The sequence below is a fragment of the Haliaeetus leucocephalus genome, unplaced genomic scaffold, assembly GCF_000737465.1.
Source record: "Haliaeetus leucocephalus isolate CR32 unplaced genomic scaffold, Haliaeetus_leucocephalus-4.0 Scaffold678, whole genome shotgun sequence".
Classification (NCBI taxonomy): domain Eukaryota; kingdom Metazoa; phylum Chordata; class Aves; order Accipitriformes; family Accipitridae; genus Haliaeetus; species Haliaeetus leucocephalus.
The window spans coordinates 5,152,604-5,177,984 of record NW_010973114.1 but is presented as its reverse complement, the minus strand read 5'-3'; the positions used below and the strand labels follow the sequence as shown (position 1 = coordinate 5,177,984).

Here is a 25,381-nt window from a genome sequence, read left to right as displayed (position 1 = left end):
GAACTGTGAAGTTTGTTTCCCAGATAAGAGGAGAATTTTCCTTCCTGCAGTACTTCTTGCATTATACAGAACTGCCAACAGTGAAAGAAAATATCTCGCTTAAAACACAGTCTTTTCAAACTGACACTTCCCTCGGATACAAACCATTAGCCAGTCTTCCGCTTCATGCAAGCCAAACGCACCACAACCAGATGGTGTACTAGTGTTTCCAGTGAGGATTCTTCTAACACTGTACATTCACCTTGCACAGGGTATAGCAGCTATATGAAGCCCTGAAGCAGCCATTAAACTGCAACTGCAAAGGAAGAAAGTAAAAAAAGCTTGATGACAGAGATGCCTGGGAACCTGCGTGTTTACAATCCATTTACTCTCAGAGGGAGACTACACATGCAAGTCCTGATCAGCTCAGCAATACAGTTGCCACCCCAGACCTGTGAAGCTGTCGTACACAGAGCTCAAGACCTCTGGTCACCAGCCTTAACACACAGCTCGTGGCCTTAATTCAATAAGGAACATTTCCTGAAAGTGTGTTTTCATAGCATCTCTTGTGGGAAACAAAGTTAAGTATTTCACAGAGTCCAGTAAGAACGAGGTGGAGGTGAGACTGCCTCTCACAGATGAGGTATATGCTAAATAGAAATAATGCTGCAGTATGCATATGGGACCTGAGGAACTTGTACTGAATATAAACAAGGGAGAGGCACCTTCACATTTATGACAGAAACCATCACAAGGAATTGAAGGCCAAAGGCGTTTCGTCCCAATCTGGTTGGGCTGCCACTCTTGATGAAGATTAGCCACAAGGTTGACTTGTGGGTGTAAGGACTCAGAATACAGAATCACAAGAGGATCTCATTGAAAAGGCACTAGGAAGAAGCATATAGAGTTTTAGGTCAACAAGATTCATCCTATTTTCAATCACTGAGTGGGACAAAAACTGTACAGTTTGGGATTTTTAGAGAAAATGCTGCAGATTTTTTTTAAACAGCAAAAGCATAAAAGAAAAGTAAAGCTATTTTCAAATTATTAGAATGCTGAACATTTATACAGCAAAATTATATTAAAAACAGCAGCAGACAAAGTACGTCCCATCACCATTGGCAAGGGACATGTAAAATGTTTATAAGGTTAACTATAAAACAATTTTACAACCAAAATATGAACAGGCCAATTCAAGTATATATATACAGAATATATTAAAATCATATAAATTATATATTTATACAAAGGGCACAAATATAGCGAAAAGCTATAGTTGATTAAACAGAACTGAGCTTGAATGATCAATTTCATCTAGAGATGTTATAATTTTCTCCCAAATTCTTTTTTTCTTTTTTAAACCTGGATAGATTGATACCTCAGATACCAAGAATACAGAAAGCGAAAGGAAAAAAAATCAACAACAAAAAAACACAAATCAAAGAGTTATCATTCTGTATGAAATGAAACTAACAGTGGGCGGGGTACATCTCTCATGAAATTCTGATTTAATTATTTCCATAATAAACATTTATCAGCTCTCTTAGAAAGTCAGGAATTTCAAGTGATCCACTTCAGACGTACCACCCTGGTGCATATATTTTGATTACATTTGAATGGTGTTTAATTTGCAAACATTCGAAAAAAATGGATACAAACAGATCTCAATCTGCAAAAAAAGGTGACAGATGGCAGCAAGTTGAAAAGTGAACAAAAATACTCAGCTGAACTAGAAACGATGCTCTCCTTACAGCATTTTGGCTAGTAAGTGAGCTTAAAAAAATAACTTATTTTTAACTGCTTTTTTCATTTCAAAACATAGCAACATATAACCACAATCCATTGAAGCACTTGAGAATCTAAACAGTTCCATCCGTGGGCTTAGATTAAAACACAAACTAAGTGCTTTCCTGAATTCAGGTCTATGTAAGTTCTGTATAAGTTGTACCTAAACCTTCTGTCTTGCTGCGGCACTACCCCTTCATTAATGCAGTTTTAAAGGCTCGCTACACCTCAACTAACCCAATGATCCTGGGCATGCAAGGAGCAGTTAGGGCAACCTAAGTTAAGCAGAAATAAAAAGGCCAGACTACACATATACAGAACATTGGCTTAAAAAATGGAACTAAGTATGTAAAAAAGTAAAGCAGTTTCACCAGATGCGGGGGGGGGGGAGAAAAAAAATCAGCCAGATATCATACGTAATGAACAGTGGATATCTATTACATTGAAAGGAAATCAATGCAAACAAGATTTCCTCAGTTTCAAGTAATCCTTGATGCCTTTTTGGCCAGCTGTGTTATACCATAACAGATATTTTAATAGCTTTTATACTCTACAATTTAGGCAGCTAATTTTTCTCTTACATATCCAATTATCTCTAGTGAACATTCACCTATGGTTGTCCACACATTCTGTATTAGCTCCTTCAGAAACTATTCAAGTTAAATTATATTGCAAATTTAAAGATAATTACATTCTGTATGTTCCTTCTAGATTTGAAAAATAGGTTTTAAAGGCCTGTCAAAGTTTAGAAGAAAAAACTTTTCCATTAAAAAAATCTTAGCTTAAAAAAATCATTATTAAGACACCTTCTTCTGATCCAGGGTACTAATAAAAAGATTACAAATATACTACAATTTGACCAAGAAGACTTCATGAATATGCTGCTTTTGAGCATGCAACACCACTGATATCTGTCAAGTTCCAGGTATCAATGTATCCCAATTCCACCACAGCCCCTCAGAATTTCCTTGTCAGTTCCCCATCCCCACCCTACCACCCTATTAATAACATTATAAAAAAAGGTAAAATCTAGAGTTAGTGGCAAAATCTTCACAGTAAATTGTTAAAGAAAATGTTATTGTGGTCATTGCAAAGTAATATCAGTCAATTGGACCCTGAAAAATTAGCTTGATGCAGTTGTGTTCCCCAGACAGTTGTGTTGCACAAAAAGGGCAGGCAGCATGAAATGCATGAGTACCATGAGGCAGTGGGATTTGAGACCAGTATTTTGCAGACTTCTCAGAGCACACATGTCCACAAGGGGTGAAAGCATGAGTTGGAGGACCAGCATCCACATAAAAGCCTGCTTCACAACCAAGCCAAAGAGGCACATAGGGGCCAATGGTTCTGCACATAGGACATTCTCGCTCATTGGCTTCTGTGTCACTGCGATGTCCCCAGTTGTGATAGCCATGAACATGACCACAGCTGAGGTATGCCCAAGGCTGCTTCTCTTCTACCACATCTTTACGGTTGATACTGGGAAATGCTAAAGTGTTTAACCCAACAGGACACTGTGGTCTGGCAGCGTTTATCTCCTGTCGCAGAGCTTCAATGTGTTTCTGAGTTGGAGTGTGAAACAGTCCATCTGCCGTTCTCCACAGAAGGGTGGCTCCACACAGGTCAATGAGAGAGCCATCTTGTAGGATGTTGGTCTCATTTTCTACCTAGTGGTGGAACACAAGGGTAAGTAGTTAAACCTGAGAGCTTTTACAGATGCCATGGTTTAACCCCAGCCAGCAACTAAGCACCACACAGCTGCTCACTCACTCGCCCCCCCAACCCAGTGGGATGGGGGAGAGAATTGGGGAAAAAAAGTAAAACTCATGAGTTAAGAACAGTTTAATAGAATAGAAAGGAAGAAAATAATAAGGATAATAATAACAATAATAAAGTGACAATGATAATAATAAAAGGATTGGAATATACAAAGCAAGTGATGCACAATGCAATTGCTCGCCACTCGCTGACCAATGCCCTGGTCAGTCCCCAAGAAGCGATCTGCCCCCCCCCAGCCAGCCCCTCTCAGTTTGTATACTGGACATGACATCACACAGTATGCAATACCCCTTTAGCCACTTTGGGTCAGCTGCCCTGGCTGCGTCCCCTTCCCAACTTCTTGTGCCCCTCTAGCCTTCTTGCTGGCTGGGCATGAGAAGCCGAAAAATCCTTGACTTGGTGTGAACACTACTTAGCAACAACTGAAAACATCAGTGTGTTATCAACATTCTTCTCATACTGAACCCAAAACATAACACTATACCAGCTAAAGAAAAAGAAAATTAACTCTATCCCAGCTGAAACCAGGACAACAGATAACTGAGTTCTGTAAACGTGTCATCTTTCTCACCAAGTCATTACACTCCCTAGCATGCTACCTAATTTTGTCTTCTTGTGGCCCCTCATTTGTCTGAATCCATCTCTTGTCTCTTATCCTATATTTAAGATTATAATGAGCATTGGTGTCTTATTCTGTGCTTGCACAGGAGGTCCTAAATTTGCAGCTGTTACATGCTAGGGCAGTACTAATTATTATACAGTCTTCCTGCCCCTAATTCTTTGGGAAAGGTATTACATTAGTAATCACTAACTTCTGCACAAATACCCCCTACCTCTGAGCACGCTACTTCTTCTCTCTAATATTGATTCTCTGTATGCCTTTGTCACGTTTAAGGTAAGTCATGATAGACAGAAGAGGAAACTTGCCATTCCCTACGGGCTGTATTAGCATATTGCTCCCGTGGAATTCTTTGCTCATGTAGACTGGCAGAGGCTGCTTATGCAGCAAAAGATCCTTTTTGGACTAAAAACTGCTACCCAAGACAGACCAGCTGTCCTGCTACTCGGATACCATTTTTTTTGGCTTGTGGTAAGTGTAAAGCATTTTGCAGAAGCATGAGCTCCCACTGCATACCTCATCAACAGTGAAACTCTTCCACAGATAGATTAGGGATAAATGACAAATGCAATACTAGCTACATGCACAGGTACTTGCATGGATTATCGTTACAGCAGAGTGAATTACCAGCTGAATTTCTCAAGTGACAAGTTCTGCAACTGAAGCCACACAGGCTCAACTTCTGAACAATTAACCACCCCAACTAGTTAGGTCCTTTAATGAGGTATTCCATGCAAATACAGCCCCAACGTGCATTGCCTAAAGGCTTCTCTCATCTGACTAAAAGCAGGTACTTAAAACATTTTCAAGGGATTATGCCAAACACACGTTGTACTTCGCTGATATATTCTTTAATTTATTTTAATGTCACAAACATATAAGCAACTTGTGCTATTGCTACCAATTCAGTAATGATGAATATATATTAAAAAGGTTCTTTATGAAATTAAAGAGCATAACAGACCTACTGCCTGGCTTTAACCACTAAGGCAAAACAAATACCCAAATACAAACAAATACATTAAGTAGGTCACATTAAATCATCATGTCTGCCTATGCATACCATGAATGACAACCAATTTGGCATTTACATTTTAATCCAGTTTTAATTCACAGATTAACTGTGGATCATACTTGCACAAAACACCTAGATGGTACAATAGACTACAGAGAAGAGGTCACCAGTGTAAAGTTCTTCTAGCAGAAAAATTTGGCAGTTCAAGCAGAGATGAGAGAAGCCTTGATTTGATGCACTTTTCAGATAATTCCTTCACAAACAGCAAAGCAAAAAGCTCTCTCGTATGCAATGTGTTCCAATTCATTATACAGTGTACATTTGGTTTTATGAACCCAATCAACGAATACTGATCACATCAATACCAGTGTGCCATGTAATTTTATTTAAATGAGAATTCAAGTCATTTTGGATGCAGGGAAAGGAATTTATTTGTTTTAGTATGCCTTTCTTTAGCAGCACTAAAAAGGTGTTTTGCTAACCACATACAAAGGGCGCAATTGCAACATCATCTGTCCCAGTCCCGGAGGCGATGTTTGCCTGCCACCATTAAAGTGACAAAGCAATTTATGTACTGCAGGCTGTCTACTGAAAGCAGAACAAAATAGTCAAACTCCATTTTCCTAACTCCTTTAAGCAGTCAGTTTGCTGCAAAGCCAATGGCAAAGTTGGAAAGTCAGTTCAGCGCGAGTATGTGGGATAGCTCCTATCATCATCAAGCTAATGGGAACTCAAGGTAGCAGCACAAAAGCAACTTTGGCATGCAGAAGGATATTCCCCCCACCATGCACACTTTCTTAGTCTTTCAAGTCCAGCAGCTGGATCATAAAGTTACAAAAGAAAAGGGGCATCTTCAGCTGCTGTGAAGATGCCCCTTGAACATCCTCTCACTTCCTGAGCCCTAACAAAGAACAGAATGGGCTTTTCCAGGTCTGCAGGCAGGACAGCATTCTAACCTATCCAGAAACAAAGAGGACTTCTGGGGAAGCTCATCTGCCCGAGTGGAAATATGGCTGTCTGTGTATTTTGCTGGGGTACTTCTATATGGTGGTGTTTGATTCCACCCTCCCCTTCCCTCCCACTCTGAGGGCAAGGGGAAAAGGGATGAGTGATGATAGCATTCACCTTCATAGGCCCCACAGATCTTGGGAAGGGGAAAGAACAAGAGCACTATGGGAATTCGCTCCCATAATCTATGTAGAAGGGGACACGTGCTTTCATGGGAACCTCTCTCCTGGTTATGTATGCCACAGGTCTCTATGGCAGCTGAAACATCTCACTTTTGCTAAAGGTAAAGCCCATCCTGCTTCACAGGATAAAACAGGAATATACTTAGCAGGGCTTCTCTTATCTTCCTATTGGCAGGTAAATCAAACAGAAGCGGCATGATCCAAACTTGTTTCGCATGCAAGTAGACTCTTCCTTTTAAGATAGTACTGCAAAAGACAGCTCCCCACACAGCAACTTCCAGATGTCCCCCATGTCCCAGGAGAACATTTCAGAGATAGAGATTCAAGAGCAAAGTTTATTTAGCTTTTACACTCTATGCTATTTCAGTTTGGAAAGTGACATTAGCAGAAAACTTGAAGACTGTTCGCCTGTATAAACCAAAACAGAACAGCAGTACAGAATCTACTGTAATACACATCTACTTAGATGATTTCAGTGCCCACTACCCCAGGACAATGCCGCTACTCTGCAGTCACCCTATGACTGCCTCCACTCAATGCCAGGAAAACAAGTATCCCTTGTTTTCTTTTAATTACCAGTTAGTTTCAACTTACCAGTTTCCCCCTTTGTTGAGCCGATCTGGTTTCCCGGAGAGTGTACACATCACCACAGACTGAGATTTCCCGCCAAACTCCAGGTTTAGACTCCTCCGTGAACCCTCCTTTTGGATGCATGACCAGCACCCCATTAGTTGTCAATCCATCCATGTGGCCATCAGGATTTTTCCACTTTGCTGCTTTTTCCTGCATGTGACAACCACCCCAGGAAAGAAAGAGTTTGTCTAAAGTTTATAGACTAAAGTTTTACACACTGAAGTTTTACTAGCCCTGTCTAAAACACAACATTTCCTCACCAGCTGGCTGCAATTAGACATAGATTTACAAAAAAAAGCATTTTTAAGAATACCTTATGCCAGAGTGGTAACATCTTTTGCTTATGCATCTTCAATTACTAGTCTATCTTAAATATTAGGAGTTTTTTTACTCAGTTGAGTGCCTCTGACTGCAGTTCAGGTAAGAGTTAAGGCCTCAAAGGTCAGTAGCATGCTCTTAACTACCTTAATGGAATACCACTGCAACAGGCACATCCTTTTCCATAACGCAGCTGACGTGCTCCTTGGTCTTCAGCACTCAGAACTGCAACAGCGGCTTATTCACAATGACTATCAAGAATATATCAAACCAACCTAAACAAAATCCACTAACAGTTACTAAAGTAGTGCTTCATTGTTAAAGACAATTATGACCGTGAGTCCATGCTGGTAATAAATCAGGCACATAAAACTGCAGTTTCTACTTAACACTGCAGCTGGTACACTGGAGTAATAAAAGTCTAACAACAGTATAAGTTATCAACTAGAACAAGGAAATTTTGGGGCTTGAAAATAACAGAGAATAACAACTAGAGTTTGCTCGTACATAACATAATTATTAGTAGTACTTACACCAAGAAATATATTTTTAGATGAGTCGAATCCAGCTGCAAAAATCCTTGCTGTATATGGTGGGCTCCTGTCACAAACAATCCTGCATGCAAAACGGGATATGGTGCTTTGCGTAATCTGTGTTTCATCATTATTTTGACTTCCAGAAATAGTATCTGTTACTACAAAGTCTATGGGGCTTTCTGTTGACCTCCCAACCTGAAAAAAAATGAAGTTAATGGCATAATTAGAAAGAGCCATAGAAACATCAAGCATTAAGGACACAGTTTTGCCAAGTTAATGTTGATGACATCAGTAAACTATTGTCTTCTGCATTTTTGGATGGCAAGATCCAATCTGAGACTAACCTGTATTTTCACATTTGTCCTAGGCAGAAATACATCACTGACATGGCACGACAAATTTTCACTTACTACAAGCGATGTACATACTTGCCCAACGCAGCTGCACTTATATTGTCAACAACATGAAAGTATTATCACCTTGGTATTTCACAATCCAACCACAGCAAATTACTTACCACTATATTCTGTCAATTAAGAAAACATTAGCTTGAAATGACAAGTTTTATTCACATTCCTAGTACCAACTTATTTTGCCATAAAAAGAAAGCATTTTTTTTTAGACCCAGAATTCAGTTATTTTGATACATCATAACAAAAAGCTACCCACCTTCATGTTTCCAGAATTTGTAGTTCCAGAGTAGAATAGTTTTCAGGTAAAACCCACCATATGATTAAATTTATTCCTAATTATGCACATGCACGACTAAAGAAATTTAAAAACTTTCTTCAGCAGAAATAAAACAACAGCTGATCACTAGACAAGAATATTTTTCTATCTTGCCATCTATAAATTTTAATTCTAAAACTGGAAACATCTTGGCAACTGTAACAGAAAACTTCATGACAAAATGGATGGAGGGATCTGACTGCCAACCAACCATACAGTGAGACTTTATCAATACTTCTACAGGCAAATTAGCATTACACCAACTTTGAGCATAACTGGGAAGCAGAGCTGAGGAACAAGGAGTAGAATAGAGTGTTAATTTTACAGGCACCTTGTGATCTAACAGAAGAAAATTAAGAATATTCTTCACATGAAACTACCTTCAATATCAGGCATCTACATTTATATAACGTCCTCACTAAACATGATCTCATTGTCCCCCAAGCAGTTACATTCTGCTTAGCTTCTTGCTCTTCAAAGCCAGCTATGGGAAGACATGTATGGTTCTATCATTAACAGACATCTCTGCAAACCAGATCTGCTGTAAAGAAACATTATTCAAGAGTCAAGGAAAGTGATATTATTAATACTTAACCCGTTACAACTGAACTGATAGCAACAGTACAGGGATCTCTCCCATACCTCTCTTTTGCTTTCAGTTCTACTTTGCAGTGTTAAACTCAAACACATGTCGAAATTCATATCTTAAGTGACACATCCAGTTACTTTCTCCATATCACGGGTCTCAACCCAAGTATAAAATGTGATGAGCTTGCTGCAGATAAAGCGCCAAGGAAATACTAAAAAAAGCCTAATCAGAAGTATGCACTTCAATTTTTCACAGAAAGTGACTACTAGAATACCCAAGAGACAGAGTTTAGAAACTGTTTAATATTGGACATTTCCGATTTATATAACTTGACAAGTTGAAGCTAAAACTTATAAAGCTATGTTCTTCTTCCTTTTACAGTATTATTTTTAACAGGCTTGTATTTCCCATCCAATGCAATTCCTGCTAGGAGTCACCACTGACCAGCAGCAGGAAGCTTATTCATCATTCTTGACTATTCTCTATCTGTATGTGAAGCCTCTTAAAGGATCATCAATAATGAACATGAAATAAACTTGTTCGTAAAAAGTTTTTGCCTGTTGCAGTCTCTCAATTAGATCACACTCTCAAAGCTTTTAGATGCAATTAAAGAAAAGCTTGCCTTATTTTCCCTTAAAGGATGACAAAACATACAAGTGTTTGCTCCCAGTCTTCCTCACATCAAACTAATCGTCAACATGAAATCTGAATGTTTGGATACAAGCATTACAATCTATATGCAAAGCTTTTATGCCGTTTTTAAAATCTCTGAAATTACATGTAATGTTTTAAGCAAAGTAATTACTTTATATATCTCATTTGTGTCACAAGTATGTCTATACAACATCAAATATTTTAAGTATTTGGGTTTCTTTTGTTGTTTGGGTTGTATTTTTTCTGTTGAAAAAGCCTTCTAGAGGATCAGTCTCACGTATTGTGCTACATTTCAACACTAGAAATTATTTTAACAAGTGGCCTTTAAAACATGGCAATTTCCTCATGATCCGTATCAAGTCAAAATTTTGGGACTGACATCACCTGAAAAGAAAGCCCTCAGAAACAAAGAACTTGACACCATCAACATTTACCCAGCAAAAATTTTAACTGATCTGATGCTGTAGTCAAACTACAGTCACTACAGACCTAGTTCTATTATTCAAAGCTACTCTTTACAGACTTTATTACTAATTTTTCTTCCATTTTCCTCTGTAGCACAGAAGACTTCCTTCTAGTAATTTTTGGCTATATTTTGGGACTCTTCTTGTTAACTGTGTCATATTATGTATTATTTCACTAAGTTACTTCCAATAACAAACCATAAATCTTCCAACTGATGCATAAGACAGCTGCTGTTGTCTACACTACAGGTTATTGTTAAAAGCTGCCTAAAAACCAGGCAGTCAATCAATTTGCTAGCGTCTACCGTCAATCAAAGAAGTGCTATTAAAAACACTCACTCCTGAGACAAGGCAAAACCAGACAACTTGCCAGCAGATAATTTAACAGCTGTAGATTCTTGGACTTCAACAGAATTTCACTCTGATGATAGAGAGAATTGGACCATGCATCTTCTGAAGGGCTGCTCTTCAGAAAAAAAAAAAAAATCAGTTCTTCATATTGGATGTGCCTGCTTCTTGCATAAACTTGTAGTTATTTAGGGTGCAGGCTACACATTGTGGGTCCTTGTAGTGGTACGAACTACAAGGCTCTACTCCAACTGATGCATCATGCACAGAATGGTTACTAAACTCTGTAGAAAAATCTTCATTTTTAGCAGCATATAGATGCTGCAGCGTATAGACTTCGGGAGATGCCAGATGGAAACTGTTAGTACATTCTTTTTTATATTACATGAAGAAATCTGATCTCTATGTCACTAAGACAAAGCTATATAGTAGCATTTGTACACAAATTTCACCACAGAATTACATTAGGAAAAAAAAAAAAAAGAAAGAAAGAAAACACACACCCAACACAGCAGAACAAGACGGGGGGAGATGATAAAATGACACAAATGGAAGCCCCATGTGCATGCATCCTCCAGAACTGGACCTCTAAGCTGGCTGGACCAACACTGGACCCAGGACTGGTGCAATCTTTATCTTTTCTCTGACTCTCTCTTTTTTTCGCCCATAATCCCTACACCTTATCCCTTTAGACATAAACCATTGACCAAGTCCGGGACTAGGAGTGGGTCCAGCCACCCCATGGCTCCTCTCTGAGAAGGAGTTTAAAAAGCAAGGGGGTCCACTCTGAACCTCGTGACTCTATGGAAGGGATCTCCTTATTTTCTTCCCTGAACTGATCCCCAAATAAGCAAGGCTTAGTAGTACATGTTTGGTGATGTATGGTTAGCACGTTACACAGTTTACTGACATAGTTTCATGCCAATTCTTGTTGTGAGTGAATAAAAGCTGAATTTTGTGAGTTAAAGGATCCCTGGTGTTGTTTCACCTTAATCCTCACCTGAGAATCAGCAAACCTGAGTCATCATCCTGAGAAATCGGGATGTGACACCTACTCCTATCTACTTCCTTTTTACTCCAGCTACTTGATTAACTGGAGGGTGCAGGGTATATTCTTGTGCTTATTGATGAATCCAAAACAGAGCACACATTTCTTTCTAATACTATTTGTACAGTTCCTACACGGTCCTTGCAGAAAAAGCAGTAAGGTAGTGAAAAGCAGTAAGGTAGTAAGGATATTAACAGATGCTGATGTTGATTTGAGAAAAGCAGACAACACAAAATTTCAAAGTGCTCCCATATTAATGAAACTCAGTTCAACCACGGAAATTCCACAGCTCATAGAGAATACCCAGAAGAATACAATGCAGAACCGTGATTCCATATGTTGCTTTTAAAAAAACAATGCATGTATTGCATAGTCTTACCTGAAACATGTCTGTATCTTTATCATGAGTGTATTCCACTACAACAGTCTGGTTTCTGGATAACGTGTAAGAAATACTGTGCTGACCTTTACAGCTGATTGCCTGTTGGATAAAAAAATGTCTATTATACACAGCTTCCACAATAATAATATAATCAAATTCATTTCACTATATAAACACCTTTACTATGATCAGGAAAAGCAGTGTATCGTAACATTTTATTACAAGGCTGGGTAAACGCATCACAGTAGGATTTTTTGTTTTGTTTTTTAATGGAAAACCCCAAGCTGCACTTGTTTGTTTCTAGTTCAGAAGTACCCAATACCTACCATTTTCACAGTTTAGACTCCAAACACATGGTTTTCTCTCTGAAATTATATTGAGTTCCTAACCCTTACAGGAACTTGTATCCCAACAAAGACTTGAGGTTTAGGGTTCTTTTGTTTATTTGACTGTTTTTAAAAGCAAGTGAGCAATAAAATTGATTTCCAGTTAAAAGTGCCAGGATTTCAGGGATATCATTACATTTAAGTAGTTTTCTAGTTACATCGGAAAAAGTCTAGCAGTTTTCTATAAATTGTGACAAAGACTGAGCACTTTCAACCTGTTTTTCCTCGTTAAAGGATACTTCTTACTACCTGTCAAAGGAAACTGATCTCTATAGGTACGGACGGATACAGCATCAAAGACTAAATAGTATTTCAGTATTTAAAACAAGACTAGAAGAGAACAACTCCTGTTATTCTGCCGTATCTTACTAAGATTGAATTCCTTACTTGTTAAGACTTCCAAGGTTCACATCTCTAGGTTGCGTTTTTACTACTCCAGCAACTACTTCAGAGAACAGAACAGAGACATCACCGCAGCACAGGAGCAATCCCAACTCGGAAAGAAACAGTGAGAAACAGTTTTCCTTGATGAATAAACACAGAGCATAGCTGCCACAGCAGAGAGCCATAAGAAGGGGCAAGGCCCAGCAATACTTTAGAACCTCTGAGACTCAGCATACAAAATCTGTGGCACTGATGATCGTTTCTCAAGCTTAAAGACTAACACTCACTTCAAATGATTAAGCAGTGTCAAAGCATAATTGCACTAGCTGTATGATGTAAAGGCACTAGTAAAAGCTTCAGGACAGAGGGAAACAAGCTGAGAAACTAAATCCATTGGCTAATGGCGAAATATATGTAAATATAAGGTCCATATAACTGCACACAATTATGAAAGGTAATGACTGTTACTGCTTAGAAAACACTTTGCAGACACTTAAGTATTGAATTAATAGATTAATTAAAGCTTTCTCCAGTTTTCTGCTAAGGGGGTAATTTTCTAGAGAGGTTCTCTCACTAGCTCCATTCTTTCATGCTGCTCTTCACCTACAAAATTCACAGACAGGGATGATTAAACTAAGCAACTGAATATATTCTACTTGTCTGTCTGTCATCTCTCAAAAGTCTAAATTATCCCAATGCTGCAGATCAATTATTAAACAAATCATTAAAAATCTTGCTGAATGTTGGAGGTATTAGAAACATCTATGTGCAATACTAGAATCCTTCTAAGGGTTAGCAAAAGTAATTGACACAGAATTATTGAAAAAACATAAGGGAAGAATTCTTTCTTGTAAACCTTGTGCATTTACAGCAACAGATTAGAGACTACTTTTACAACAAGCCTCTTGCTGAAAGCTCTTAGCAGCTCCAACACTTGCTAAAGATTTAGGCTTAGGTGATAATACCTGGAGGCAAAGATTAGGCAAGATGACCTTTCCCAGTCCCTTTCAGTACTTTTTTTCTGCAATGAAGCTTTTAACAAAACTTCAACCCATAAAGTCCTGTTTCCCTGATTTTGTTCCAACAGTTGTAACAGCTGAAAAGTGAAGTAAACATATTTGGTAATCAGCAATACACAGAATCTAAATTTCCCAGTTTAAATTTATAGTGTTTTGTAATAACCATTACGCTGGCACACAGTATGTTGCAAGAATAAACAGCATCTTGAGATGCAATTCTAATGAAGTCATTAACACTTTGTGACCTGCTAGGACACTGAACTGTAGGTCTGAAGCATCTATGAAGAGCTTTTCCTCTATGCATGTTTGACAACTAACAAGGGGATCTCGAGCCCTGAGAAGGTCTCAGGTGTTCCTAGAATATAAATGAAATAAAGTGACGAATGAGACACGCCTATGCCTTGCGTTTTAAGCATAATATGTCAATAATCAATTTATATTCGTATTATCACAGATCATCATTTCAAACATCAGAAAGTAATAGCTTTCACACACAAAATTTTCATTCATTTCCACAAAACTGTGTTGCAGCTGCGGATACAATAGAGGGCCCATTGGCAACTGTTAACATGATCATCCTGGCTTCAGCTCCATTTAGTCTGTGCAGCACTGACCACCAGCAACCAGGTAAAATTCCAGGGCATGGATGCGTGCCCTAAGCTTATGCTCTTGTCAGACAAGATACTGGATCAAATGGAAACTTCAGCGAGACCCAAAACTGGAAGTTTTAAGGTCCGATGGAAAAACCAAGAGGTGAAATATAATAACTTCCAGAATTACTTAGTAAGGTCATGTACCACACCTACAGAACTTAGGGCTTAGATACGTTAATAATTCCCATTAGGCTGACCAGGGTCAGTATCTCCTCTGAAATAATAGGGTAGGACATAATCTTTTCCTTTTCTGTGTGTGTTCCTTTCCCCTCGCAACTCTTCTTCCTCATCTTATTTCCCTTCCTCTTTGTCTTCCACTACTTAAACCCAGTTATTTTCAGTGTGAAATGCTGCATTGCATTTCCTGGAATTGTGTAATCATTTTTCAAAAAGCTAAGAACATTATGAGAAATGTTTCAACTTGTGTGCTTTCACAGTCTACTCATCACCAACAGTTGCTCCAATTCAAAGACATTTTACAAGCATTTTAAATGCTAGTCTCAAAAATTGGACACTTCCAAGTAAAAAAAGTAACAGTATTTCAGGAACTACACAAAACAGAAGAACTATGAACTATTCACAATGACTATAACAAGTGAAAGGTAAATATCTTAATAAAACAATACTGTAAGTGGAATGCAGCCACAGGCAAAATCAGGAAGGATTTTGACAGTGTGAGGCACTACAGAACCACACTACTACACCTCCCAATAAAGTCTGGAAATTGATTGCCCCAACCCCCTTAAAATCGGTTTGTGGTAACCAAAATAGTGAGGTTGCCTTTTTACCACTTTTAACATTCAAATTTCTAGACGTTTTCTGCCAGGAGGATTTCCCCTCCTCAAAAAAACCTTGATGCTGTCACATAATTGCAGTGCTGTGGTAACTGAAGTTGTGAGAAGAGCCCTGACTCTCACAAGCCATACAGCATCATCACATGTTCTAGCAGATGACTTCAAAGTTTCAGCCTGGACACCACCATGTCCACCTTCCAGGCAGGAACTAAAACATGAAAGAACAAAAACGAGGCACTAAACCTTACCTGTATCTCTTCACCTCCACCCCAAGGCTGCCAAGATCCACCAGAGCAACAGTGCGTATTTTCAAAGATTGTACTCAAGAGTCCACCAAACTTTTGAGTGTGTGGGTCAACATCAGCTTAATTTGAGAGCAGTGTTCTCCTATCATTCAGGTTCTTAAAATAATGAAAATCATCAACTGAGCACAGGGGGGGGAAAAAAAAACCAAACCACCTAACTTAGCTCCCAAAAGAAAAAAATGCTGGAAAAACTTCACTAACATATATAGCCTGAGCCTGCCAAACAAGTTGGAAACATGTGGCTCCAGACTGGCCATAGCATGTGCCATCTCTTGTCCAGTAGGAATGCTGGTAGGGAGATACAGGCTAGATTAATTCAGCCGCCTACACAACAGTTTGTTTTATATGATTAGCTGTCTCAAGCCACTGAATTCAAGTAATTCCCTTTGGAGGAAACAGATAGCAAAGTGGAGACTAACTGACAAAAATCCTGTGGAGGAACAGAGGGAACAAATAACAGCAGCAAAAGATTTCTCCACAATAATTCCACTGATAGTGACTCTATGTCCACATTGGGGCTGAGGGATTTTAAAAAGTCCAAATGCCAAATGAAAGCAACAAGGGAAACCTGAAGTGCCATATTACACTTGGCATGAAGGGACAGATTCCCCCAGCATCCTTCCAAGACAGAATCCATGTTTGCACAGTAATCCATCCATCTCCGTAGGGTATTCAAGTTGGAGGACAGTATGCAGCAGCTGCAAGCCTCACTATATGTTGAGACAGTTTACCTTAACAGGAAGGCTCCTCTCCTCCCCATCACTCAACGTAAATGTTGCAGCTACCCCCACTGCATAGCACTCCCACTGCCTTGAGATTTGCACTCCAGTGATTTAGGGTCATCAAAACTGCCATATGTTATCAGAGACTGAAAAGGAGCTGCATCTGAGAAGGCCCACTGTCTCACCCCCACACTAACATGGCCTAAGCAAATTTTTTTTTTCTTTAAACTTTGCTAGTAGCTCAAGTTTTCAGTTACATCCTTCCCACTGGCTGGAATTACACTTGGCCTTGGTTTTTCCCCTGCCTCCTTACACACACTTTTCATTCTTGTTCTTTTCTCTCAGTTTTGAGAGCAAAACCTCGTTCCAGCACTCTGCACTCACAATCAAAGCAGCAGCTAAAGGCTACGGCTTACAAATCTGTCAGGTCTCAAAGGAACTAAGATCAAACAGAGACTGCTTTCCCAGCAGCAAGGCTGCAACTCAGCCAGCCCCTGGAACATCCCAGCCCACCTGAATTCTTTGCTCTCCACTGATTCCCCTGGAAAAGTAGCTGCTATCAGTTTTACCACCTTTTCAAGAAGTGAGAAAGTAGACTTCCCTCACCCTACATATAAACACACCTTGCAGGTAAGGGGAATAAGAATACACAAAGGTTTCATTTCAAAACCAGTATTTCTTAAGTATTCTGCTTTTTTAGCAAAGATACAGAAAAAGGAAGGAACACAAAACTAAAAAAAATAAATCTTCAGCAGATTGGACATAGGCCCAATCGACTGGCAGCAACACACACCATCGTATTTGCAGACATAGAGCGTTACCCAGGAGTGTGCACAGCACTGAGTGCCACCACTCTACTGAGTGCCACCTCCCTCTGAACCACAGAGACACAGCATAGGTGGCTACTGTCCTGGAAATGAGCAGAAAGGTCAGTACATCTGAAAAACTTCAGCTGTTTCCTGTTGCACAATGATAGATTAATGTCAAATACATCTCCAGAAATGCTCTTATTGACTGGCAAGCTACAAGAAGGCAAAATGGCAGCAGACCACCCCTTCTGCAAGAGCATACGAAAAGCCTGTAAAATAACTTGACCTACGATGGAATTCGTTTTCAAGAGGTTAACTATACCAGTGTTGGATTTCTCCAAGTGCAACGAGAAAACCCACATTTTCCTTACACTCCTTTATGAGCTATTCTGAGAGCTCTGAAAGCCCCTATTTTGCACATAGTTACGAACTAGTGTATATTCTTAAAATTTGTCATCTGTAATAAGCATGCCACTGTTTGGACCAACAACAGACATAAGGGTGTAGCAAACATTCTGGCTTCAGGATCAAACCTGAAGAAAGGCTTGCAATGTACATGTGGGTGTTTTTTTTTCTTCCCTAAAAATTATACTAACTGCTTTAGCATGAGATTCTACATTTGTCTACCACACACACTTTACATCTACATACATTCTATACAGGAACATCTTCTGGTGTGCCACAGCTCTCCCCCACACACTGACACTGATGAAGTTGTTTATTTCCCTTAGTCATCCTCACCCCAAGAGTTCAAGGACAGGTCAGGAGCTCACACATGACTGCATTAACTTAACACTATCAGGTCAAACCTTCTGTGTTAAGGAGTATGTCAATAAACTAGAGAAGCAGATCCCAAAATCCACACAGCTGTTAAGCTGCTGCTTACAAGCTTGCAGGGAGCAGGTCTAATCCACTTCTAGAAATTGGGATTTTGCTGCTTTCTTCTGGTCTGTTGACAGTGTTTCCAAGAAAAAAAAAACAACAAACCAACAAAAAAAAAAAACCCTCTACATTTGGAAATTTAAATTTCACAGTTCACTTGTGCCAGCTAGCTCCCCAAAGATCATGGGAGGGACTTAACATTATTATGGTTACCAACACTTCTGCACTATAGCAGAAGTGAGGGCTAAAACCCATTAAGAAAAGAGGCAGATGTCTCACAGGAAGGGCTGCTCCATTAGAATAGGAGTTTTAGTTTAGTTAATTAGGTTGGATTAGGACAATAAAATGATTTATGGCAACACTTTAGTTTTCTTTGTTGGTAGTCAAGCTGACCGACACCACACTGACGTGTTTAAAATTAATGACAGCAGTGCCTTCACGAGTTAAATGCTTTCTTACTTGGCTGCTGGCCTTCAATTTCTTTTATAAAAAGAGAACACAAGAAACACTCGGGGATGTCAGACAAAAGATCTTGCAACTTAAAAGGCAGCTTTAGCTATCAAGGAAGGAATCCTTTTAAAGTGAAGAACACATCCACTGGATTTTTGGACAGACTGACTGCCAGAGCCAGCAGACATTAGGTTACTGCAAGAAAACACAACAAAAGCTCATAATCATGACACACTGATATTTTTCCCCGCATCAGAAGTGTGTCCACTTCAGAAGTTTCCTGGCAAATTATAACAAATGTCAATTCATATAACATTAAAACTGTTTGCAGTTTTACTGTCTCAACTTAAACCCAACCATAATTGACCAGAATTACTGCTTCCGTAACACTTAGATTTCAGTAACACTGAAAATTTACACTGACCTCTGGTTACTGATACAGCTATTATATAATTTTCCCTTCGCCTTTTGCAAAGAAAATAAGAGACATTATCATGGAAACCTTGCAGGTTTTATGTTCCTACAGGAGGGGCTGAAATGACCGTACCAACCATCATCACAGGCCCAGCTGTTTAACAAATCTGCATCTGCTTCCTGCACAGCTCCATACAAGCCTATCCTTCAATGTTCTTCCTTCCTTTCCTTATTTATAAGTGTCTACGTTAGAACTGCAACAGCATCTCTGCACACATTTTTTGAATACCAATGCCAAATACCTTGTCTCTTTCTAATATTTCAGCTGTCAATATTCTCTTGACAACTAAATGAGTGTTAGGAAATGGTCAAAAAAGACCAAGAGTCAGCAAATACAGGTAATGTAAAAGAATATGCCACCATAAAGAAATTAAATTTTGTACGCAGCACTTAATGAGCATTTATGACAAAAATTTTTAATACATATTCTGATGTTGCAACTACCTACTGGCAAATTATTTCTTTTTCTTCAGTACATGGAAAGCTGAATACAGCAATGCTTCTTGCCTTCTGAAAAACACCAATTAAATGTAAAAACATTACAAATTCCTTATTGGTTTCAGATAGTTTTCTTCATTTGTGAGGTGATCCAAACACTAACAAACAGACTGGGGGAAAGTTAAAAATGCACATGTAAGAAGTAATTGGACAACAGATACTTGACATTTAAATAAACAGTTTAAAACTACATATGTGTGGCACTGTCTGCAATCCCAGTCATAATAAACAAGCTGATGCATGTAACTTGCAGGCCACCTCTCTTCAATTCGCTGACTGCAAATCAAACCCCTCAAACTCATGGTCCACAGGCTCAGTGCCTATGCAGAAACAACTTCAGCAAATAGTCCAGTTTATTTACACTTCAAGCATTTACGGCTTTCAAAGCATTCACAAGTTTGCTCTACATAACCTTTCATGCTAAGCTTGGAGATTTGAGAGGGAGGGGGCAGAAGGGACAACACATTTGTCTCTAGCATACATCAAAGCCACCTGCTACAAGTGCACATGTGAGGTTGTGCACTACTACTCAAGCAATTTACCATTCATCAACTCAATAGGCAGATGTTAAATGATTTTCTCCATTTGCTGAATTTGTGTTTATGTGCAATTTTAGACACCCAGCCAATATAGTTGTGGTTTAAACCCAGCCGGTAACTAAGCACTACACAGCCGCTCACTCACACACACCCTCCCTGTGGGATGGGGGAGAGAATCAGGGAAAAAAAGAGTGAAACTCGTGGGTTGAGATAAGAACAGTTTAATAGAACAGAAAGGAAGAAAATAATAAGGATACTAGTAACAATAATAAAATGACAGTAATAATAAAAGGATTGGAATATACAAAACAAGTGATGCACAGTGCAATTGCTCGCCACTCGCTGACCAATGCCCTGTCAGTTCCCGAGCAGCAATCCCCCCAGTTTATATACTGGGCATGACCTCACACAGTATGGAACACCCCTTTAGCCACTTTGGGTCAGTTGTCCTGGCTGTGTCCCCTCCCAACTTCTTGTACCCCTCCAGCCTTCTTGCTGGCTGGGCATGAGAAGCTGAAAAATCCTTGACTTGGTATAAACACTACTTAGCAACAACTGAAAACATCAGTGTGTTATCAACATTCTTCTCATACTGAACCCAAAACATAACACTATACCAGCTACTAGAAAGAGAATTAACTCTATCCCAGCCAAAAGCAGGACAACAGTACATACCACCCTTTCTCCAGAAGACGCATCAAAATATGTCATTTCCATAATTCTTTATTTTGGGTACTGCAACAAGTAAGGAGGCAACAATCTAAAAGTATTTCTAGATAAGCTACTGTAAAACTAGGTTGGGTTTGACAGACACTTGATTGCATACTGTTATTCCAGGGAATAACAGAGTAGGCTACTCTTCAGACAGAAGTGAATATTCAAAACACATCTTCAAAACATATAGTGGGTGTTGACTAAACTGCACAGATTAAAGTTAGGTGGCCAAAACCATCAATCACTGTTGCAGCCACTTACTAGACCCAAGTCCTACCTCATACCTAGGACTCCTGACCAGCTCTGGTAAAGGAAGCCAAGTTGTTCCACTTAACTCAAAGTATTAAAAGCAGCTCAAAATAGGTGCCAGTTTATACAGGCACAGCTATATGACACAGTGGCTCAGGAATTGTTTTGTAAATTACAAACTTTTCATGGTTATGAATCAACACTTTACCTAACCAACCTGTGAATCATTTTCCTCCCAATCTTACCTTTTAGCTTTTCCTAACCCTTAAAACCCCTTTCTTTTCCCCTTCCATCCATGTTCAGTAACATTATGTTGCAAGTGATCTTTCATCCATCTTTGAAATCAAGTCTGTAGTTTTCCTCCTTGAGTCAGCTTGCTAGATTTCCTCCCCCCAAGCAGACTAGAGCTAGAGACAGCTCAGAGGCATAACACAAAGCTGTGGCAGTGTCAGATACATCGACTACTCACAGCGTAAATCATTTACCCCAAACTCCAGAATGCTCCTCTAGGCAAATTACAGCCTGCACATTGCTGCTACACTTTCTATTGCAACTGCTCTGGAGTTGCCTGCTGTAGTCCTGTGTTGCGGACACATTTCACCTGCTTTGGAAACCCAGGAGACATATATGTTTATCACTGTCCTGTACTGAGTTTCATCTATTTGATATGTGACCTTAACTGGTTTTGAACAATTGTTTCAGACTCTCAGTACATGCATACTCCTCTAAATTTTGCAGTTCATATACTGGTAGCCAACAATAATTTATTAATATTTAAAAAAAAAAAGTCATACTATAAATTCTCATTTACTCCACCAGGTATTCTCTTTTCATTATCTCAGCTGATCACTACAGAGTATATAGAGATCTACCCACTGTGTTACAGCTTAGATTTCCATGTACCTGTCAATACAGATTACAAACGAATGATTAAGATACTTTTGGAAGACACATCTGTTCCTGTTTCAGCTTCAACCCACCGTGCAGTCATATCATTATCTAAAAGAAAAATGCATATGGGCATGAATTTGCAGAGTATTTTACTGCCATTTGTGAAATGGAAGCAAAACAGCCCAGAAAAGTAGGACCAAAAAGTTGGAACATATTCTTACAGGATACTGATCTGAAACAAGACCTCTTACAATATACTGAACATTCGAGGTCCCCTATCTGCAATAAACAGGGAAGAAGAGATAAGCAGCTGAGCTCTGCTGAGAGCTACTGTTCCTGGTCATGCTGCTAAGACTTTGGTAGTACTAAGGCTTACTACCTTCGTATCATGGAGCTAGTTCTCTTCGTTTCTGCAGTAAAGAAGCCTAAGAAATCTTGTTTAAAAGCAAGAGAAGCTGAAGAGATTTGCAGTCTACTAAAAGAGACTTTGCACAAGACACAGTTCAGCTACAGCCACTTTAGGGAGAAAGAGACTAAATGGCTGACTGGAAAAAAGCCTACTATGCCAAGAGCTGTGTTGAATATGATGTTCACTGTACTAAGATCACATACTGAAGACCAGTAAGACCCTCCCTGATGTGTGACCTTCTGAAAGCAAAACTTCTGACCCTAAAACTCCTGGCATTAGTTCACTAAGAGTAGGATTTCTTCTGGAAGACTACAAGCCTATAAATTTAAACATGAAGGCATAAACGTGATTTTTCCACTACAGCTGGAGCACATCCCCCAAAACTCTTGATACACCCACAAAAATATCAGTAATTAGAGAAGGATGCAACAGTGTTTGTAGCTGAACATTCTGGTGCCAACAGTCTACAATTCATTTATATACATCAGGAACAAAAGCAGCAGATGCCTGGCTACACTTACGTACTTGGATATGCCAAGCACACAAAATAGCCACAAATTAGAATCCTTAACTAAAAGCCAGACAAAAAAATATAGTGATAAAGTCCCCTCAAGGGCTTCTATCAATACATAGACTGAAAGATTTGTACACTCAGCGCATCAGCAGTGAATGCTTCTGTGAATCAAAGCACCCATGAGCACCAATCTAAGCCTGCCTGCCAAAGGAGAGCACATAACAAGATGAGAAGCTGCATATCATTCTGTAGCTTCCAGAAACCATAAATTCAATCTGACACAAATCAATTCTACATTAAGACAGCCAAAGACTCTCCAGACAGTTACCTTAATAGACCTGTTAAGCAGCTGCACAAAAAAAAAAATAATCTTGGGGTGGGGGGGAGTGAACTTACTTTTACCAAAAAGCCATTTAGTAATTATAGAAAGCAGTTACATTTTAGAAAGCCCAACAAGGGACAGAAGTTGCTTTCTACACTTCACACTATAGCTAGAGCATTGTCCTGATGGAAAGCACTCTTCGATAGAACAAACCCAAAAGCAATTGGATTCTTTTCTATTGGTCTGAGATTCCTATAGAAATTGCAACAAGTCATCACAACAAACTGGACTTTGTAGCATTTTCCTTCTTGGAGACTGCCAACAAAAAAATTCCTGCAGAACAGTTCAACTGTTACTTGAACCAAGTTGGACAAATATTACTGACAGTAGCTCTCAGAGGAAAAGCAAGTTAAGCCCCTCTTTCAAACAAAGCATCCTTACTGCAAGACAGTTTGGGTGCGGAAGGCACAAAAGGGTACATCTGTAGGATCTGTCTCCTATATGGATGAAGGCGATAGGTCTGACCAGCAGGCTCTCGGTACACCAATACTCAAGTAGAGGAAATGCATGCCAGTTAATAGCAAGTACCTCCCATGTGGGAAATGATCACTTTCAGTTTTTTTAAAGTCCTACAAATCTACAGTAAACAAAAGTATTTCTATTCTTTCCAGTTATCATGTATACGTATCACCAAGCATCCTCCTGTGTAAAGATCAGAACTTACTCACATTCCTTGTACACAACTTAGTGTATTTAAAAAACCCCCCCACACACTCTTTGTTTGAACTCTGTTTGACTGAGCTACTTAAGTGATTTAAGTCAACAAGATAACACACTAAGCAGACAAAATGCAATCCTGATTTATGCTGCTGCACAGGAGTGGAAAAATCAACTTGCAAACAAATGGGAAACAAGGAGCTTTCTTCACTATATGTGCCATTGCCAAGCTCATTTCAAAACATAACTGACTGTAAGCCCCTCTAGTGCTGTCTCTGAATCTGAACAGAACTGAAAACAAGTCTGGCTCTGATTGCCAGAACCAGAAGTTTGGAGGTTTTTGGGTTTTGGGGGGGCTTGGGGGTGGGTTTTTTGAATTATCAAGGTTAAAAAAAAGACCATCTCTTCATGCAGGAGATGGCACAGCTCTGGGAGTATGCAGTAACTAGTACTGCCTCTCCATCTTGCAAATTGATAAGGACAGTGAAAAAGCAACAAGTACACGTTCCACTCTCAGTCACCCACCTTAACTGTAACAAAGTGTTAACAGGCAAATTCAGGATTCATTTATCAGACTGTTTTGTCCCTGGCTGTCATTCAAAAAACTTTGCAGTCCAAGCTAACAGCTAGGTTCATGAAATACATTCAATACTAGTACAGGGAGGTTCAACTGAAAGCCAGATATTTAACTTTGCCTATTTAGCAACTTCAGTGTGGAATACCAGATTGGGGAAAGTTTCAGTATCAACAGTACACTACAGAGTAAAGCAAGTACAAAAGAACTGTCTAAGAGCACTTCAGTCAAAATATGGCTAAATAGCTTTGATATCAGAGCGGAGTCGAGTAGAACTTTTATAGTCAGTCCAGCACAAACAGTCACCGCTGCAAATATGCCACATCCTCAGCCCCTGCCCCTCAGAGTGAAATGCTCTGCCTACCTGATCATTTAGTTAAATTTCAAAACCCAAGGTGTGAAAGGGTGAGCACAGGGCAATTAACACCCAGGAAAATTCAAGCCTGTAGACATTTGACAGACTAGCCACATCTGTTTCACTTCTGTCAGGTAAAGACCACCACAGTCCATTACTATTCTGAGTTGGCAGCAAAATCCCTCCCTCTATAGCTTTGGAATGGAATAAATTTAGCTTACTCTAGATTGTACTGAAGGATATTCTGCAGCACAATTCCCAGTGTTCAGGGAAAGTAATTAGAGGATTAGTCGCTTCTATAGGTTTCAGTTCCTGTTATTTTCATTGTGTTCTCAAATTCAAATCTTCTATCATTTTTCAGTAAGATTGATTCAGACAGAGGCAAGGAAGGAAAAGTTATGTCCCTAAAATTTAAATCTATCATTTCAGCTTAAAAATTCAAGCCACAAAGATCTGTTTTAAAATTTGTAATACTGGAATTTGGTTTTAGCAGGCTGTGCTAGATGCACTTATATTCAGAAGTTACCACTTACCTCTTCTGCAGTTTATTAAAATTTAAAGCAAGCTTTACAGGCAACTTGCTTTATATTCACATGTAATGTTAGATAAGAGAACGGCTCATCAAAAGCCATGCACTTCATGCAACATGATTT

At 39.2% G+C, this 25,381-nt stretch overlaps 1 protein-coding gene across 1 annotated transcript in view; it reads right to left on the bottom strand.

Moving 5' to 3' along the window:
- Positions 1-1,036: 1,036 nt before the first annotated feature.
- Positions 1,037-25,381, bottom strand: part of PELI2 (pellino E3 ubiquitin protein ligase family member 2) — a 163,603-nt gene continuing 139,258 nt past the window's right edge. The window contains exons 3-6 of the mRNA XM_010579867.1: positions 12,066-12,167; positions 7,852-8,049; positions 6,962-7,150; positions 1,037-3,431 (exon numbers count right to left, since the gene is read on the bottom strand). Of these exons, the coding sequence (XP_010578169.1) occupies positions 2,865-3,431; positions 6,962-7,150; positions 7,852-8,049; positions 12,066-12,167 (1,056 nt within the window). The 3' untranslated portion in view covers positions 1,037-2,864. The remainder of the gene's footprint in view (positions 3,432-6,961; positions 7,151-7,851; positions 8,050-12,065; positions 12,168-25,381) is intronic.